The sequence below is a fragment of the Cololabis saira genome, chromosome 17, assembly GCF_033807715.1.
Source record: "Cololabis saira isolate AMF1-May2022 chromosome 17, fColSai1.1, whole genome shotgun sequence".
Taxonomy (NCBI): domain Eukaryota; kingdom Metazoa; phylum Chordata; class Actinopteri; order Beloniformes; family Belonidae; genus Cololabis; species Cololabis saira.
The window spans coordinates 17538002-17557513 of NC_084603.1; the positions used below are offsets into that span (position 1 = coordinate 17538002).

Here is a 19512-nt window from a genome sequence, read left to right on the forward strand (position 1 = left end):
TAAGTTGCGACATGATACAGGTGTGTACCGATTTTCGTTCATGTACGTCAAACCGTATTATGGGGCTTGAGGCGCAAAGTTTTTTCTGTCTGAACCAATCAGATGAAGGGTGGGCGCGCTTTTTGCCGTCTAGCGTCGCCACGGTAACACTTTTGAAAGAGAAAAGTAATGCGTGGTGTCGGAGGATGGAGACGCACGTTTTGATGTATAACACACCTGGGTGCACGTTACGGTTCGGGCCGCATTAATGACCGAAGAAATGGCATAAATTGCGCCAAAATTACACGATTAATTCAAAATGTTCAAAATGGCCGACTTCCTGTTGGGTTTCGGCCATGGCGCCAAGAGACTTTTCTTTAAGTTGTTACATGATACAGGTGTGTACCGATAAAGGAAGATAAAGGAAGCTCTGAAAACCTCTGAAAAAAATTGTTAACCAAAATTGAATCATTATCCAGGTTAATCTATCCAGCATACTCTCTTGTAATCCCACCAAAGATTATAAAAGAAATGAATAGAATACATTTTAATTTCATATGGAAAAATAAACATCACTATTAGGGATGCACCGATCCGATATTTGTATTTTTGTTTCGGGATCGATATTAAAAACAACTCTAGATCGGGTATCGGTAACAATGGGCCAATCCATAGGAGCAGATCTATTCAATTCTAATTCTATGTGTGCTCTGTGAGTGTTGTCACACGCTAGTCACGTAATGTCAGCACGCCGTGCGGAAGTCTACACTTTTCAAAATGGAGCGAGCTAAAGGATCTGCGATATAGAATTTTGTCACATTACCTCAGCCAGCACATGCGACTGCAACTTGCAATACTTGCAAAGTCAGTGTTTCGAGGAGGTAGTAAAACGTTTTTACTTTTAAGTTTAACAGCACACTGGATGGATGAAAGCTTCGTGCCACACAGTGCAATTCTAAACACAACCTTTATCTTATTTATAAAGATAAAAGAAGCTCTGAAAACCTTAACAAACCATATAGAACTTAGGAAATTCGCTATAAGGAAAAACAAGCTCTATAAATCAAGGTTATCCCTCTTTAAATCATTTTGAACCAATAAAGCCTTTGGAGGTACTTGATATTAAGAACCTTAAAACTTCTTCTGCTGGCCATGATGATATTACAGCCTATCTGATCAAAAAAGTTGATCAATTATTGATCAATTATTGTTCCTTTAATGTGTACTTTTTCTTTGTCACTTGAATCTGGTATTATCCCACAACATTTTTTTTGCTAATAATGAGAAGATAAATCTTGTCCCACTGGCAGATTTTTTTTAACTTATTTCAAGTTAAAATTTACTTGAAACAGGTGAAAATTGTCAAATAAGTTATTTTTCTGGTGATGACTCTAAATCAGGGGTATTCAACTAAAACTTTAGGTCCAGTCAGAGAAAATGTACTTAAGCGGAGGTCCAGAACATAATACATCATAATAAATAAATAAAAAATCTATTGCAGTAGTTCAAACATTAAGAATATTGTGTACACATAAATTCATATAAAAAAGTTCTAATTGAGTTTTTTGTCAAGATGAATTGGCACTAGCCTTAAAAAGGGTAATGTGGTACAACCATGATTCATATTAAAATAAATTAATTTCCTTAACATCTTGACATCTTTTTTTTGTACAAGTTTTCAGTATTTTACAAAAATGGTTGTTTTTTTAATGGTCGCGCCAGATGCCATGCCAAATTGAGCAGAAGATTGATTTAAATACATTAGTGATCTCAAAAAAAGTTTTCAAAACCAGAGTCCTGGTCGGACGGTCGCACCACATGACATTTTGACGCAAAACAACAACAAAATCCCAAGTAACTAGTATATTTTGTAAAATTCAAGTGAGTCCATATGTGGGACAGGTAGTTCATATATATGATATTTTTATATCCATTTAAACCTTTTTTGAATCGAAAAAAAAAAGTTTTTTTCAGAAAATATAGGCGTCACGTCATTGACCCAGTCACGCTGTTTACACAGATCTGATTGGCTGAGCAGCATCACGTGGGATGGCTTAACTCGTATGCAATTGGTCTGTAAGGTCTGCTGAACAAATGCCATAAAGTAACGCTGCGCTGGTTAAAATAGAAGTGCCTGGGTCCGCGGAGGACGGCGTCCGGACTGTTGAAATAGCAGTAAAACCACATTCATTGATGAAATGACATAAGGGATGGAAAGAGGGGATGACAGTTTTACTGGGGGGATGATTTGGACCGTTTTTATTTCAGGGGGGAGGCCATCCCCCCTCACCCCCCCTCAACTCGAGTAGTCCTACTGATTATATATCCCATTTGTTGCAAGAATAACTTTCAAAATCAGTAAATAATAATTATAATGAAGTGTCTTGTAAATCAGTCACTTTAAAATCTAAATCCTTATTTTAATTTCAAGTTAACTTACTTTATCTTTGGAACGAGCTCAGCTTCAAGTCGAGCGCGTCTCCTCTCTGCTAAACACATACACACACGCACACACGCACAGACGCACAAACCTTCCTCCACGCTGGTTGATACGGGCTGTTGGGGCGGGTGTTAATCGGAACAAACCAATCATCTTGCCCTACTCACAAGCTGCTGGCCTAAGTGGCCTCTGATTGGCCTGGCCCGACTCTCTAACTTAGAAAAAAAGTCAGAGCCGACCAATACATCCATGGAGCCGACGCTGCAGGGAAAACTCAGCCCCGCCTCCCTCTCCAGTGTGAGAGCTGCACTTCTCACAGGGATGAAAACTCAGCTTTCAATTCAAACCAGAAAAAATCATTACAAATCGCCTGTTTGATCTAAACTGCTCAAATCGACATTGTTTTTATATCACAATAAATAACATATTTGCAAAGTTGGAAGTTGACTGGACATTGCATGACAAAATTATAATTTATTTGGAGATTAGTTCATATTTTGAAAAAAGTGAGTGAGTTCATCCAAGATTGTCATATCCACTTGTTCAGAATGGAAGCCTGATTAAATGTACGGATTTTGGGTCAATTTGGACCAAATATTTGAAAGTTAAAACAACTTTTATGTTCATGGCGAGACACCGAAATTTGACAACCTCTGACAGCGACGCCCTTTGATAAGAACTTACAGTTTTCTCTGTCAGTCATCGTCAATGTCTTACCTATTATCTGACCAACTTTGAGATCATTAATCTCATCTCGCTTGGAGCACAGATGCATACTAGAAGACATGACAATTCCTGGTGCCAACAGGTGGCGCTACAACCGATCCTGAATATTCCACCACAGATGTCTTCAGGCTCAGTCTACAATCATGCACATACGTTTTCAACCACATCAAATCATGTATTGCTGAATTACAGCCAATTGATGTTTGATGGCGAGGCTTAAAAATGACCTCAAACTTTGCCGGATCACTACGGTCACGCCCTCTGGCAGAAACTTAAAAGCTTCGCAATTTAGCGTCGGCCATGTGTCTAGATTGTACAAACCAAGTTGTGAACCAATCTGATAAAATCTCTAGGAGGAGTTCGTTAAAGTACGAGGCCTGGAAATGACCATAATTCATGAAAAATGACATTTTCTGTTCAAAATGACGGACTTCCTGTGTAACTTAGAGCATGGGTCCAAGAGACTTTTTTGTAGGGCTTTGTCTGATATAATAGACACATAAAGGACATTGCTGTAAGTCAAACCATATTGTGGGGCTCGTCAAAAAACATAAAATAGGTGGCGCTATAGAGCCTAATCCTTTTTGACCCATGCCTGTCGCCCATAAAATACGTAATTTTACGCGACTCTGGAAGCGTGTGCAAAATTTGGTGAGTTTTGGAGCATTTTAAGGCCTCCAAAAAGGCAATTTATTTACGGCGAGAATAATAATAATAATAATAATAATAATAATAATAAACATCACAGATACAATAGGGTCCTCGCACTTTCAGTGCTCGGGCCCTAATAATAATAAACATCACAGATACAATAGGGTCCTCGCACTTTCAGTGCTCGGGCCCTAATAATAATAAACATCACAGATACAATAGGGTCCTCGCACTTTCAGTGCTCGGGCCCTAATTAAAGCTGCAAGCAGAGATGAACGGGCCCTTGTGCGTGCAATTTGCACCAATGAAGGTCAAGTACTCAAAACCGAGTTCGATGACACCACCCACGACTCTTTATGTCAAACCATTCAAAAGTTATAGCAGAAAATAGGGACAACCAATCAGAAGCTTTTTGGCGTCTAGCGTCGCCACGGTAACGCTTTTGAAAGAGAAAAGTAATGCTCATTGTTGCAAGTTGGAGACGCACATTTTGATGTATAACACACCTGGGTGCACGTTACGGTTCGGGCCGTATTAACTGCCGAAGAAATGGCATAAATTGCACCAAAATTACGCAATTAATTCAAAATGGCCGACTTCCTGTTGAGTTTCGGCCATGGCGCCAAGAGACTTTTCTTTAAGTTGCGACATGATACAGGTGTGTACCGATTTTCGTGCATGTACGTCAAACCGTATTGTGGGGCTTGAGGCACAAAGTTTTCTAGGGGGCGCTGTTGAGCCATTAGGCCACGTCCATTAATGCAAACTATTAAATATCACATTTTTTGCCAGGCCTGACTTGGGGCAAAATGTGGTGACTTTTGGGGCACGTTTAGGGGGGCAAAAAGGCCCTCCTTTCGTCAGAAGGATAAATAATAAAGAATAAAGAATTCCTACAGATACAATAGGGCCTTCGCACTTTAAGTGCTCGGGCCCTAAAAATGATCAAATCAGAAAATTTCTCATTTTTTCATTCTTTCACTTATTCTTGTGTTTACATTGTCGTTCATTTCATTTTCTTTCATGTTTTATTTTCAATAGTACTCAAACTGGTTAATTTTTAATGTTCATGTTTTATATTCTCGAGGACCGAGCTCTGCCCGTGTCACTGCTGGATTATTAGCTGTGATTAGAAACAGGTCCGCTTGTTCCTGACTGCTGATCGGTGCTGCTCCTGTTAAACTGCAGCAGCGCTATGAGCTGATCCACAGAACTGATCCACAGAACTGACCCACCCACTGGTTTTGTTCCTGATTAGCAACAGTTTAATCAGTTTGGTAAATAATGGCTTAATGTCGGCCACCTTCACATAATGATTGTATATAACTAAGAACTGCCTTTTATATTTTTCCATGAAAAAGGTTTAAGACAAAAAGAGGAACAAACGTGACAAATCTCTTGTCGGCTCATCCAGCCTTTCTCCATCCTCCTGTCGGCGTGACCACCTTGAAACGGTTTGGCGGTGCCGGCGCGTTCACACCGGCCCCCTCTCCCCCCCTGGGGGTGTGTTGTTGTTGTCATGTACGCTCCTTTGTAGCTGCAGTACTTTACAGCCCACTTTCAGCGCCGCAAACACAGACACTTTGTTTCTGACGGAGCATTGGCGTAATGGGCTGGAAAATGAGTCCCTTTTTTGTTGGAGGTGAAATTAACGCCATTTATTACTTAGCAGCTGCTGCTGTGGCAACGTGGATGGAGAGAGAGGAGGAAGAGGAAGGGAGCATAGAGATGGCAGGTCTCTAACTCCAGAGCAGATTACTAGCCTCTTGATTGCAGTACTTGTTTTCTTTTTTAGTTTGCATGAAATGTGTATTCAACAATAGGAAATACTCCAACTTCTTTTTCTCAATTTTTATGTTGCTGTAAGCAGAAGATTTCAACACATAGGAAACATGTTTCGGATTTATGGCAGAAATAGGGCCACAGGTTCTTCTGTTATCTGGGTAATGGAGGCTAGTTTTCAATTCAATTTTATTTATATAGCGTCTAATACAACATATGTTGTCTCTAGACACTTTCCAGAGACCCAGAACATAAACCCCTGAGCAATTATTACATAAACAATGGCAGGTAAAAACTCCCCTAGTGGGAGAAAAACCTTAAGCCAAACAGTGGCAAGAAAAACTCCCCTTTAGGAGGAAGAAACCTTGAGCAGGACCTGGATCATAAGGGGGGACCCTCCTGCCGAAGACCAGACTGGGGGATCGGGGATGTCAGCAGCACACCGCAGGCAGGTGGAAGCAGCAGCGGGATGACCAGAGCGGGGTGGGGGACCGCAGGCAGGTGGAAGCAGCAGCGGGATGACCAGGGTGGGGTGGACCACAGGCCAACACGCAGCTCCCGAAGCTCCGGCCTGCAAACATGCACAAAAGAGAAAAAAAGGGCTGTCGTCATAACACAAGCTAAGTTGTTACCACACACGTTAAAGATGAATGAAGTCGCAGACGAAAAGGGTCTCGTTGGTCGCGTGGATGGGAAGTTTTGTTTTAAAAAACTGATGAATGGAAGCGTGCTCTGTTTTCTAATGTGTTTCCATGTTCTGGAATGAACTTGAAACAGTTGAAAGTATTTTGTTATATTTAAGTGTTGTTTACTGTACAAGTGTTGTTGACTATAGGCTACCTGTCTCATTCAATGTGCATACTGCATATATTTAATTTTCTGCACTTTATAGCAAATTACACTGATTTGTTCTTGGTGAAGCACCACCTTGATAAAAATAAACTCTTTCATAAATTGAACATATGTTTTCACTAGTCAATCATTCACTCGTATACAAAAATCCATTTTAAACAAACAAAAAAAGGAAATCTCATTGTTCTCAGGGCTAAAATTGATATGCGATCAAATTGCGATTAATTGCCATGAATTAATTACACAGCCTGTAAATAATGCAATTAATTTTTTTTATCGAGTCCCAGCCCTAATATTAATATATATATATTAATATATATATATATATATATATATATATATATATATATATATATATATATATATATATATATATATACACACACACACACACACACTGTGGTCAGAGTCAGGTCTGATGCCGGTAGATTGGTGGAAGCTGCAGCCAGTGAGTTGTCCATGAACTCCTCTGTGAGTCTCACATCAACCATGAGCTTATCTGTCAAACAGCAAAACACGAACCACTGACTGGGACTAGTTTTTCACAGTCTGTTTCTCCATTTTTGGTTAGTTTTTGTCTCTCTGTTCCTTTACTTGGAGGTGTCTAAGTCTGAAAAGATTCAAATGTTCAAGGTACCATGACATCACAGACTCAGATCAGATAAGACACATTCAGCTTCCCCATTTCTACTGTGTCTGCTTAACTTTACATCAGGATGCATTTATTGTATTGTGTAAGCCGGTAGTGCAATATTTTTTACTTTTTTTGTGTAGGGGGGAGTGATACATGCCTGAAATGGAAAAAATTATTATCTGTTCATATGAAAGGAAAGGTGGCTGAAAAAAATATTCATTCCGTTGTAAGATTTAGAGTTTTAGGACTGAGGTGGAGTCAAGTGTTTGACCACAACCACTTACACTTGGCCGCTTTAGACATCGCAGTAAAGAGAAAGAGGACCTGTTGGACTGTATCTCTGTGATAATCAAACCAAAGCATGACACACACATTCAATTAAGGCCTCGGGAAACTGAGCGTTTCAAAAACCACACAACCACAAAAACCACAAAATATGTCCACCTGTTTTTATTTTATGTCTTGATACATCAAACACAGGTTACTTCCTTGTATGCATTGATTTATGTAGAAAGACTCCTGAGAGTTACAGCAGACATTATCAATGTGCAGTGTAATATTCATTTATGTGGCGCATTTAAAAAAAAATTACAAGTCTTTTACAAGCAATTATGAAACAACATTATAACGAACGCAAAACAAATACAAAAGCATACAAAGAATTACGATAATCCATTCATGCGATTATGAAAACATGTGTGACGCTTTCAAAGTCATTACCAGGTGATCCAGGTGATTACGACTTCACTTTGGCCTTTTTTACAGATAACAGACAACAAGACTGCAAAAACTCAAAATCTTACCAGGAATATTTGTCTTATTTCTAGTAAAGATTTCTAATTTTTAGTCAAAAAATGTCATTACACTTAAAACAAGACTCATCACTGGAAAAATAACTTGTTATTTGACAATTTTCACCTGTTTCAAGTAAATGTTCACTTGAAATAAGTAGAAAAGGATTTATCTTCTCATTACAAGCAAAAAAATCGTATTTCACTGGGAGATTTTTCAATGACTACATTTACATGCAGTCAAAATTCGGGTTATTGCTAATATTCCGGTTACTGAAACATTGGGAATATTCCGTTTACATGATAATTAATCATTCGGGATATCTGGATCAAACCAGCGACGCACAGAGAACATCATGACGTAATTCCCGTCATTTCCGCTTCCTCTTCCTGTATCCAAATTCAAAACAAATGCTGCTTCGCGCAACTTTTCTCTCACCTTCTTGTAAATCTTCTATCCCGGTACTTTCTACCGTCTACAAATGCAGAAATGTTCATATCCTTGATTACATTTATGAAGTGATTAGTCTCCTCCTGGTCTTGGTTTCTCCGTGTTTAGAAGAACTTCCTGGACTCAAAAGACCAGGATTCCTTTTGAACAGAGCATGAGCAGAAAACAAATTCCTGTTCCGTTTGATGGGGATATTCCGTTTGGCGTTTACATGACCCAATATTCAGGTTTTAAAGTGAGTAACCCAGGGGTCGTATTGAGGTTTTTAGAAACCCGAATATGAGCAAATTCGGGTTATTCAAAGGGGTTATTGGTGTTTACATGGCCGTGCAAATTTGGGTTATTGCCAATATTCGGGTTTTAAAAGGGTTATTGAGATTATTGAGGGTTACTGAGAAATAGGAAAATGTATACGACCAGAAATTCAATAAAAAACTTGAGAAACGTCTACCACAGCATGTTTGATGGTACCACATGATCAGTGCTCTGAGGATTAAAGGGAGAGTTTAAAACATTAAACAGGTCCTGATGTGTGGCTATTATTAGCTATGAGATTGGTAAAAAAAAAAAAACTCAGTTTTTGTCTTCTTTACAGCTCTCTGATAGTTAAACCATGTGTCCCGTAGCATCTCAAAGAAGAGAGATGCTGCTCCTCTCAGCTCGTCTTCAGGCACATCTGATAGAGCCAGTGATGTTGTGAAGTGCTTTAGTGTGTTTTAGTCAGAGGTGGGTAGAATAGCCTAAAACTGTACTCAAGTAAAAGTACTGTTACTTTAGAATAATATGACTCAAGTAGAAGTAAAAAGTAGTCATCCAAATAATTACTTGAGTAAAAGTAAAAAAGTACTTGGTGAAAAAACTACTCAAGTACTGAGTAACTGTTGAATAACGTCTGATTTATTTTTTTAACACAACCATTCAAACAGACAAAAGTACAAAATAATCATCTTCAAGCAAATTAAATCAATAAAATAATAGAATAAATTACAATTAATAAAAAAATAAAAAATAGCTTAAATTAAAATAATCTTAAAGTAAATTCAAGTACTTTAATAAATAATAAAATAAATAAAATAACAGAATAAAATTAATTAAGCACAAGTAGCACAAAATGTCAAGCCTTTGTACTTTTCTTTTTTAACCAGAACTAGAACAAACATGAACTCATAGAAACTCTGTGTGTGTTTGAGTCTGTGTAAATGTGACAAAACATGCAAAAACAAACATTTTTTCCAAAGAATCACTCAGTGATGTCATGAGATTGACGCGTACGTGGATAAAAGGGATAAAAGAAAAGTAACAGCTCAACGTAGCCTAATGTAGCGGAGTAAGAGGGACAGTTTCTTCTTCACAAATCTACTCAAGTAAAAGTAAAAAGTATAGTGATTCAAAACTACTCCTAAAAGTACAACATTTCCCAAAACTTACTCAAGTAAATGTAACAGAGTAAATGTAACTCGTTACTACTCCAGAATCTCCCCACATTTGCTTCCTCAACTCTGTAATCTTTGTGGTCCAGGATGTTCAGTCCTTCAAAACCGGGAGGACCAGGAGACAATTAGAGGCTGAACTTATCTCATTAGCATCCAGGAGGGGGAAGAATCCTCTGAGCGGACGATGCTGACAGCAAATTAAACGAGGAAGTGGAGCGAAAGACGAGCTGCAGATTTCACTGATGCCTGCACATCGTGGATGTGTAAAAGTGACGGAGTCTCCTTTGTGTGTCGTCTCTTATAATCAAATGCTCATTGTGTTTATTTTCTATGTGAATGAAGTGGAAAAAACAATAAAGGACATTAATAAAGCTGCTCAAATAAGTCAATTATGTTAAAAGTCACTCGATGGGAGATATTTTGCACTACGGAAGATCATAGAGCCAGGCAGGAGAAGAAATATTTGAGAGGGGAAGATTTCTTTTTATTCTGCACTTCGAGAAAAAAGTTGAAATGTCGCGATTAACCCTTGTGCTTCGGGTCAAGGAAGGAGGAAGGGAAGAAGGGAGGGAGGGAGGGAGGGAGGGAGGGAGGGAGGGAGGGAGGGAGGAAGGAAGGAAGGAAGGAAGGAAGGAAGGAAGGAAGGAAGGAAGGAAGGAAGGAAGGAAGGAAGGAAGGAAGGAAGGAAGGAAGGAAGGAAGGAAGGAAGGAAGGAAGGAAGGAAGGAAGGAAGGAAGGAAGGAAGGAAGGAAGGAAGGAAGGAAGGTGTTAGGTTAAAAAGTCATCACAATATTAATAACTTAGAAAAAGACACCGGAGACTGTCAGAAATGATTTTCAATGCCTTCTGCAGAAGGTTGGAGAGAAATCCTGAGAAGCTTTAGGCAACACGGCCCTCCTCTTAGCTCGTCAGGCCTTCTCACAACTGGCTCTCTGCAGAGCTGGCGCTTTTATTAAGCAAGGATGACAGGAATGACCATATTTGGTCTGTCAATGTATAGATAATGGACAATGAACAGAAACAGGAAACAGATGGTCACACACATGTGATTTTTCAGTTAAAGAGGCTTGGTATGAAGAAACAAACAGACATCCTTAAAACACAAAGGGTCAAGAGGTCAACTACAACAGGACCTCTCTTGGAGGTTTGAACAGATGGTTCAAATAACCCTTAGCTAACTTTTAAAGACAATGAGACGGCTGTCAGTCGACCCCCCTGAAGTAGCTGCCCTGTTATCTGTTTAGAGCATGTGATGGGGGTTTTGAAACAGATGCGTCTAAAGACAATGGTTGATTTGACCAACCAGGAAGTCAGCAGTTTTAACCTCCTGCGTGTCAAAGCATGTCACGATAAACAGGCAGTTTTCTGATTCTGATTCTTCACAGTTTCACAATGACAAACTTGGATTAATCTCACATTTCCCTCCTGTTGTCATTTTGAAACTTCACAGCACCCAAAATAAAACACTCCAGTGTCATTGTAAACATACAGGTAATGAAAACACAGAAAAGTACAAAGACAGTGATAGTCAGAATCGTAATCTCAGTCATTATGTCAGCATGACTCAGTAGTGAAAAAGTCTCTTCCATTCCTCGGACTCCTCTCCTAGTTTGTTGTCGCAAGTCAGTTTGGCTAGTCATATTCTTCAGGCCGTGGCAGGTGAGTAGGCATTAGATGATTTCTTCAGAGGGCAAAGGTTGTGGAACCACCCGACTTCCTGCCAACTCAGGCCTGGAACGTTTCTCCGCTAGCTTTCACTGCAACTGGTGAACACAGTAGATCATTCAGCAGCCTTTACTGCTGTTGGTGTCCTGATCTGGACAGCAAAAAGGGCCCGTCCTGACGGAGTGATGACGTTTCACCACTCGACTCAGGATCTGGTCACCTATTTCAGCAGTTCCTGCTTTAGAAGAGGGAGAGGAAGAAACAGCAGCCTAACAAGGAGACGATTCTCATGTACAGTTCGAATAATGGCCGTCATTCAGGCCATGGTTTTCTTGAGCCTTAACTTAACAGCCATTAGTTCACTCCAAGAACGAAATCCATATGAACAACTTCAAATGGATAGGTCCTTTCATGTCTGCAACATGTCGGAAAGCTCCTACTAAAAAAATTTTAAAGGGTATTTAGTATTTAATCCTCATGATGTATCATATGTACCCCTACTCCCTCCTGTTGAGCCATAGAAATTCCCTATGGCTCAACTTAGCCACCAGGGGGAACAACTTCCTTGGAAGCACCGGTCTGCTTCGCAGCATTATTTCGCATGCCGACAGGGGTGGGGGTTTCGTGTCATCAGACCCCCTCCTTGTTGACTTCTCCCTGGAAGGGTCAGCTGCCAGAGTCAGGCTCCCCAGATAAGTGGCCCTCCCACTTCTTGACCTCTGCATCCTGGCAGGTCGGAGGTAATGATCCTCTAGGGATAGGGGGTCGGTTATCTCTATGTCCCTCAGATCCCCCCTCCCATCACCAGAGTAGAAGGGGCAAAAACCTGGTAAATTCTGTCCCCCACCGTAGATTAGACTACAGAATTTCTCATTGAAAAACGTTCTTATTTCAACCCAAGTGGGTTATGATCTTATTAAAGTAACACTACATAAAAACTGTCAGTGCAGCAACTCTCCTGCAACGTAAACAGTAGTCTTCAGTGAACTTATATATATATATATATATATATATATATATATATATATATATATATATATATATATATATATATATTGTATATATATATATATATATTGTATATATAAACAATAATTCATTGTCACAAAACGTCGGACTGAAGGAATCATTCTATCAAATAATGCCTTCTCAACTGTTGTTGAGCTATATTTTCCCCAAATCAAAAGAAATGCCAGAAAATTGTCAGAAAATTGTCAGAAAATTGTCTCCAGATTAATCATATAGTCTTCAGGAGATTGTTAATCTTCTGTTTGCATGCTGCAACGCAAATGCATGCTCTTCTATGAAGACTTATAGAAGTCTTAAGAAAATTATGGGATAAATCCCCATGTGTAAACTACACATAGACAAAAACCCACTAACATTAAACACACACTTCAGATCATCTATATATGGGTTTGTGTATCAGTGCATATGTGTAAATTACTTCTCCTCAAACTACAGTAAACTAACCAAACTCAATTGGTGCATTTCAAATTAACTCCCAAACTAAATGATAGCAACACTGATCACAAATGTACACATTTTCAGTGTGAATAACCTGATATGCACTCAGGGTTCTTCTTTTCTAAAAAGATTGTACAACGGGTTTGTTTCTCCTGCATACAATCCGAGTCAAATACAGTATTACAAAAGTAATCTGCAAATTAAATGATGAATTAACCCAATTTGAAACTTCTATGATTATATGCCCTCATTCAGGGCCTAGAATGATAGAACAAACTATATTTCTCCATTTTTCTATGTTTTTTCCAAGAGGAGAGCTCAAAACCACCCTCCTTCCCAGCAAACACAAAAAGTTCTCCCTCAGACACAGAGCCTTGCAGCCGCTCGTAAAGCGGAGAATCCTCTCACGCACACAGACACACAGCTGCAGTCGTTTGTATCATTTTAACAAAACCTTCGACAGAGAAGCTCATACGAATTTAAACTTTTTACCTCTTAACATATTATCTTATAATATCCAAACATATTCTAACATGTTTCTTTATCCAATTAGTCTCTATCTTTAAAACCTTACTGGCTTTTGTGCTACAGACAGACCCAAACAGCCCCTCCTCTCTCTATTGGAGGAACAGGCTGCATCTCCAAGCCCCATAAAAATCTGCTCAAGCAGATCATGATCTGACTGAGGACTTTTACATACCTCACCTTTCTGTCTTTATTCAATTTCCCATTTTAACGCACAACTATGTCAATAGAATCATATTTCTCTTTCTCTTGAAATGACAGAAACTTTCAGCTGTTCACAAGGTCTAATGGATACACACACACAGAGAGTCACACACACACACAGAGAGAGAGAGAGGGAGAGCTACAGCTTGTCACACACACACAGACACACATACTTGGATCATGCTGCAGCCTGCAGCAGCCCCCCACTTCTCTCAAAATCCATCCTCTTCTCACAGGTTCGCTATTTTCTTGTCTTCTAGTCTTAAATTAGTCCTTTTACTTCTTTTCGTATATTATTTCGCAAGAACTTTTTCTTTACCTAAAGTTTTTAGGGACATCTCCCCATCAATTAAGCATCTTTTAGAGATTCTTTAAGCATAAATTTCAGCTTAACCACGCCTCTGCTATTTTTCGCCAGTTATTTTCTTTCTTAAGTTTCTCTCAGGACACAAGTTTCCTTTTTTAACAGTTTGGTTTTAGCCTGATCTTTTAGTGAACAATTTAAATTTTCCCTCTCAATTTTGGAAACCCCACATTGAACATCGACAGTTTCCTGTCATAAACATCAGAAAAACATTAGACAAACAATAGACAAGACGAACATTAAACAAAACCCATTAAAAATCATTCCAAAGAAACCTCTTCTTGTTATTCTGTCGGGTCCGAAACCCCCGTGTTGGCCTTACGCACTGCCCCAGGCATAGTATTTTTAAAAGTCCCCTGACTTAAAAAAAAATTGTGTCCCCGACCTGCTGCCAATCACCTCTTTCACTAACCTTCTTGTCAGTACACAGAATTTCACTCGTATTTACACAAAAATACTTCAATACCCCAGGTATTTAAGTAAGAGGAGTTTTCTCACCAGTCTCCTAGTGCTTTCCCCTGGCTGGGAAATCTCGTCGTCTGGACTCTGGAACAGCGCAAGATCAACCTGGCCCCGTCCCTGAAGTCGGGAACCGGCTGTCGACAGATTTAGTTGGCCCGTTGAATCTTACGCCACCCCAATCGCCACAGCTCGAGAGATCCCGGGTCCTTCGGCACCAAAATGTTAGGTTAAAAAGTCATCACAATATTAATAACTTAGAAAAAGACACCGGAGACTGTCAGAAATGATTTTCAATGCCTTCTGCAGAAGGTTGGAGAGAAATCCTGAGAAGTTTTAGGCAACACGGCCCTCCTCTTAGCTCGTCAGGCCTTCTCACAACTGGCTCTCTGCAGAGCTGGCGCTTTTATTAAGCAAGGATGACAGGAATGACCATATTTAGTCTGTCAATGTATAGATAATGGACAATGAACAGAAACAGGAAACAGATGGTCACACACATGTGATTTTTCAGTTAAAGAGGCTTGGTATGAAGAAACAAACAGACATCCTTAAAACACAAAGGGTCAAGAGGTCAACTACAACAGGACCTCTCTTGGAGGTTTGAACAGATGGTTCAAATAACCCTTAGCTAACTTTTAAAGACAATGAGACGGCTGTCAGTCGACCCCCCTGAAGTAGCTGCCCTGTTATCTGTTTAGAGCATGTGATGGGGGTTTTGAAACAGATGCGTCTAAAGACAATGGTTGATTTGACCAACCAGGAAGTCAGCAGTTTTAACCTCCTGCGTGTCAAAGCATGTCACGATAAACAGGCAGTTTTCTGATTCTGATTATTCACAGTTTCACAATGACAAACTTGGATTAATCTCACAGAAGGAACAGGAGAATTAGGTAATTTTGACCCAAAGACAGTACGAGGATTAATGTTGAAATACAATTTCAAGAATGAAGTCAAAATTTCATGAATAAAGTTGAAAAAATTGTATTCCAACATTAATCTCGACATTTCGACTTTTTTTTTTTGACATTTCGTCTTTTTTCTCGAAGTGCATAATGAAAAAAAAATCTTCCTCCTCTAAAATATTATCTCTATTTTTCTTCTGCCTGGCCCTGATACTCCGTATTGCACAAATGCTGCAAAAAAAAAAGATCTAGCTGTGAATCAGTTATGCAAATGATGCTTTACTGAGTAAAGGGAGTATGAAATTGCCATCTGGTCCCTGAGTTTAAACACCTGAATTCATTTCATTACTGATTATTCTGAGACGTATTTAATTTCTTTGTTTGCTTTTCTTTTTACATTTCTGTTGTGGCAGATGGCCAAAGACCCTGGCTGGCATCCTGGCCTTCCTGCCCTGCGCTCCGGCCAGCTTCGGTTCTGCCCCCCGCCCCTCTGGCAGCGGTCCTGGTCCTGGTCCTGGTTCTGGTTCTGGTCCTGGTTCTGGTTCTGGTTCTGGTCCTGCTCGCTCCGGCCAGAGGGAGAAGAAGGCGTGGCGGCGCTGCGACCGGGCCGGCCGGTGGGCCGAGGACGACTACACCCAGTGCCCTTACGCCAGTCAGCTGACCCGGGTGCTGCACGAGCTCACCCAGGTACCAGGGAGAAGCAGAACTGCAATAGAGATAGATATGTGGTTATTGTCCCCGTGGGGGAAATCTGTTTGCAGCAAAAGACACACATGGCAATTTGACAAAAAGCATAAAAACAGGGACACAGAACAATAACACAGACACGGAGCTTCCACTTGTACACGGTATTATTGCCCAGCCAGCTGGGGTGCAATTTCCTAGTTCAGGGGTCGGCAACCCGCGGCTCTTTAGCGCCGCCCTAGTGGCTCCTAGAGCTTTTTCAAAAATGTTTGACCTTTTTTTTTTATTTTTTTATTCTTTTTTTCCTTTTTTTCTTCTTTTTTCTTTTTTTTATTTTTTTCTTCCTTTTTCCTTTCCTTTTTAATCTGGACATTTCGACCTTTTTCTCGAAATTTTGACTTTTTTCTCGAAATTTTGACTTTTTTCTCGAAATTTTGACTTTTTCTCGAAATTTCGGCTTTTTTCACGACATTTCGACTTTTTTCTCAACATTTCGACTTTTTTCTCGAAATTTTGACTTTTTTCTCGACATTCCGATTTTTTTTCTCGAAGTGCAGCATGTGTTGCCTTCATTCTAAGGCTTATACAAGACTTTTCATTTTTTGCGGCTGCAGACATATTTGTTTTTTGTGTTTTTGGTCCAATAAGGCTCTTTCAACATTTTGGGTTGCCGACCCCTGTCCTAGAAATATTCAAAAGTTTAATGGCTTGGGGTATAAAGGACTTGTTTGACCTGTTTTTAGTGAACAAGGGAGGGCAATAACGCCGAGCTGATGGCGACAGTTTAGAACTGGAGGTAAGTGGGAGCCTCTCATCAGCTACAATGACCTTTCCCTTGTTTGTTACCCGTTTGTCTCTGTATCTGTCTGCTGGCTGTTGTTTCTGTCCTCCTAACAGACCTATTTTGTGCCTCAGAGTTATTCCCAAACCAGCAGATGATGCAAAAAGTTAAAACACTTTCAATAAAAGCACAATAAAACATGTAGACCGTTTTTCCATTAACATTAAAAGACAACAGTTTCTTTAAGAAGTGCAGTCTTTGTTGGGCCTTAGTGCACAGGCAGTCAGACCAATGGTCCCATTTACGTTTGTGATCAAGCACAACCCCAAGGTGCTTTTATTCGGTCAAAGACTGGATCACCTCTCCATTGATAAAAGGACTCATTCACCCGGAGGGCCCGGCTCTGCCTGGGTGGGGGGTGGCTGTCTGCGCTGGGGGGGCATTGCTGCCTTGGTCCTCCGTCGCTGGGCGGGGGCCAAGTGCCCCTGCGGATGTGGGGACTCCGTGACCCTTGGGGTGTCCGCCGGGGTGGCCTCGGGGGGGGGGGTGGGGCCGGGTCCGGGGAGCGGGCCTCCCCTGACCGGGGGGTGCACGGGCGGGCGCGACGGCGGGGTGGCACCATTCCCAGGTATCTATGTCTTATGTTGTCAGTATGAATGGGAGGATGTTGGACCGTTTCCCCCTCCGTCTGGGGGCTCCGGCCTTGGAGGTACGGTGGGGCCCTGGCCCCCGTCTACTGGACGGCCGGTGGGGGGACGCGGGTGTCTTACCAGGGCCGGCTTTGCTGGTCCTGCTTCCTGGCTTCGGCCTCCGCTCCCCCTCTTTCCCCCCCTACACGATTCATACGTACATAGGCGAAGGGCGGGGGGTCTGGGTCATGGGGGGCACTGTCCCGCGGGGCCCGGCACTCCCCGCCTCACGGTTTTAACAGCAAAATAGACACTGCACATTCAACACTTAATAAATACATTTGACAAAGACACGTAGTTCGGGAGGGGGGGGGGGGTCGGTGTCAATCGATACTTGGCCCTCCCCCCTCCCTGTTTTTATGGCATTAATCACACGCACTCAACACCAGGGGCGGGAGGGGGTCCCACATCACCCGCGTTCCCTCACTGGCCTGGGACAGGTGGGTCGGGTTACCCGGGCCTGGCTAGGCCCGCCGTGCAGCCTGGGGTGCCTTCTGGCGGTGCTGGACCCCCCGGGGAGGGGGAAACGGTGCGTGATTGTATGTCTGTGTCGGTGAGAATGCGGTATGGAAGGGTCCTGCCATGGAGGATTTGAGCCTCCATTGGCAGGACATCAAAACTTAATAATTTATGAATATTATATTATACAAAGATGGTTATTATTATTATTATTATTATTATTATTATTATTAGTATTATTATTATGTATAGTATATTATATTATTATTAGTATAGGTATCTGATAGGTGAATGGATGAATGAATGGGATGCCTGGGTCTGGGGCCCTCCGTTGTCGGGCCTGCACGGGTGTCGCCTTGTTGGGGGGTTCCCTCTCTCCGGGCCCGTCTCCGGTCCCCCCCGCTGCCTCTGCGGCGGGGCGCCCCTCTGGTCTTGGAGGGCCACTTTCGTGGGGGACGGGTGCGCCTGCCCGCGTCGGCGGCCGGGGCGGCTCTGTCTCTCCGGGCAGGCTGGCCCCCTGCCGGGTGGGGGTCGTTGGCCTGAAGGGTGAGGGCCTCCTGGCCGCGTGTCCGGCCCGGACCGGGTGGCCGGGGATTGCCTGGGTCGCGGTCCGCCGCCGCGGGATCCCTGGCTGCTTCTTCCCGCGCCGTGGGGGCGGGGTTGCTCCCCCCCCTCCCCCACTATAGATACACTTCAGGTGGAGCTTTGTTTGGTTTATTACACACACACACACACACACACACACACACACACACACACACACACACACACACATATATATAGTCACTTAGTCACATGCATTTACACACACACACACACACACACACACACACACACACACACACACACACACACACACACACACACACACGCAATATCATATACATACACACACACACACACACACATAGATATACACACTGGCTTGTTCACCTGCATGCTGGCTCTCTAGTTTTTGGGTTTAGGTAGCGGTAGCGATAGCTTAGCTCAGACTGCGATCAGATCTCAAGATTTAGGTCGATTGTTATTGTTTTGGTTGGCTCCGTGCCGGTTTCGTGCTTTGTTTGTGTTTTTTTTGTTGCAGATTTCCAGTGCTTGACGTGTGTCTCCGTGTGTCCCTGCTTCCTGGATTGGCAGTGGAGGTCGTCACCCCCCCCCCCCCCCCCCCCCAAAAAAAAAAAAAAAAAAAAAAAAAAAAAAGATAAAAGGACTCATTCAAATAGTGTCTTTAATTTTATTTTAATTTATATTTGGGGCGGCAGTAGCTCAGGTGGTAGAGCGGGTCGTCCAATGATCGGAAGGTCGGCGGTTCAAATCCCGCTCTGTCCCAGTTTGCTGTCGTAGTGTCCTTGGGCAAGACACCTTACCCACCTTGCCCCGTGTGAATGTGTATGAATGTGTATGAATGTTGGTGGTGGTCGGAGGGGCCGTTTGGCGCGATATGGCAGCCACGCTTCTGTCAGTCTGCCCCAGGGCAGCTGTGGCTACAAAACGTAGCTTACCACCACTGGAGAGAATGTGTATGAATGAATAATGATTTCTGTAAAGCGCTCTGGGTGCCTTGAAGGGCG

General features: G+C 41.9%; 1 protein-coding gene across 1 annotated transcript in view; it reads left to right on the forward strand.

The window, feature by feature from the left end:
- Positions 1-19512, forward strand: part of LOC133464113 (adhesion G protein-coupled receptor A3) — a 388915-nt gene that overhangs the window by 153115 nt on the left and 216288 nt on the right. The window contains 1 exon segment of the mRNA XM_061746099.1: positions 15742-16015. Coding sequence (XP_061602083.1) covers positions 15742-16015 — 274 coding nt within the window.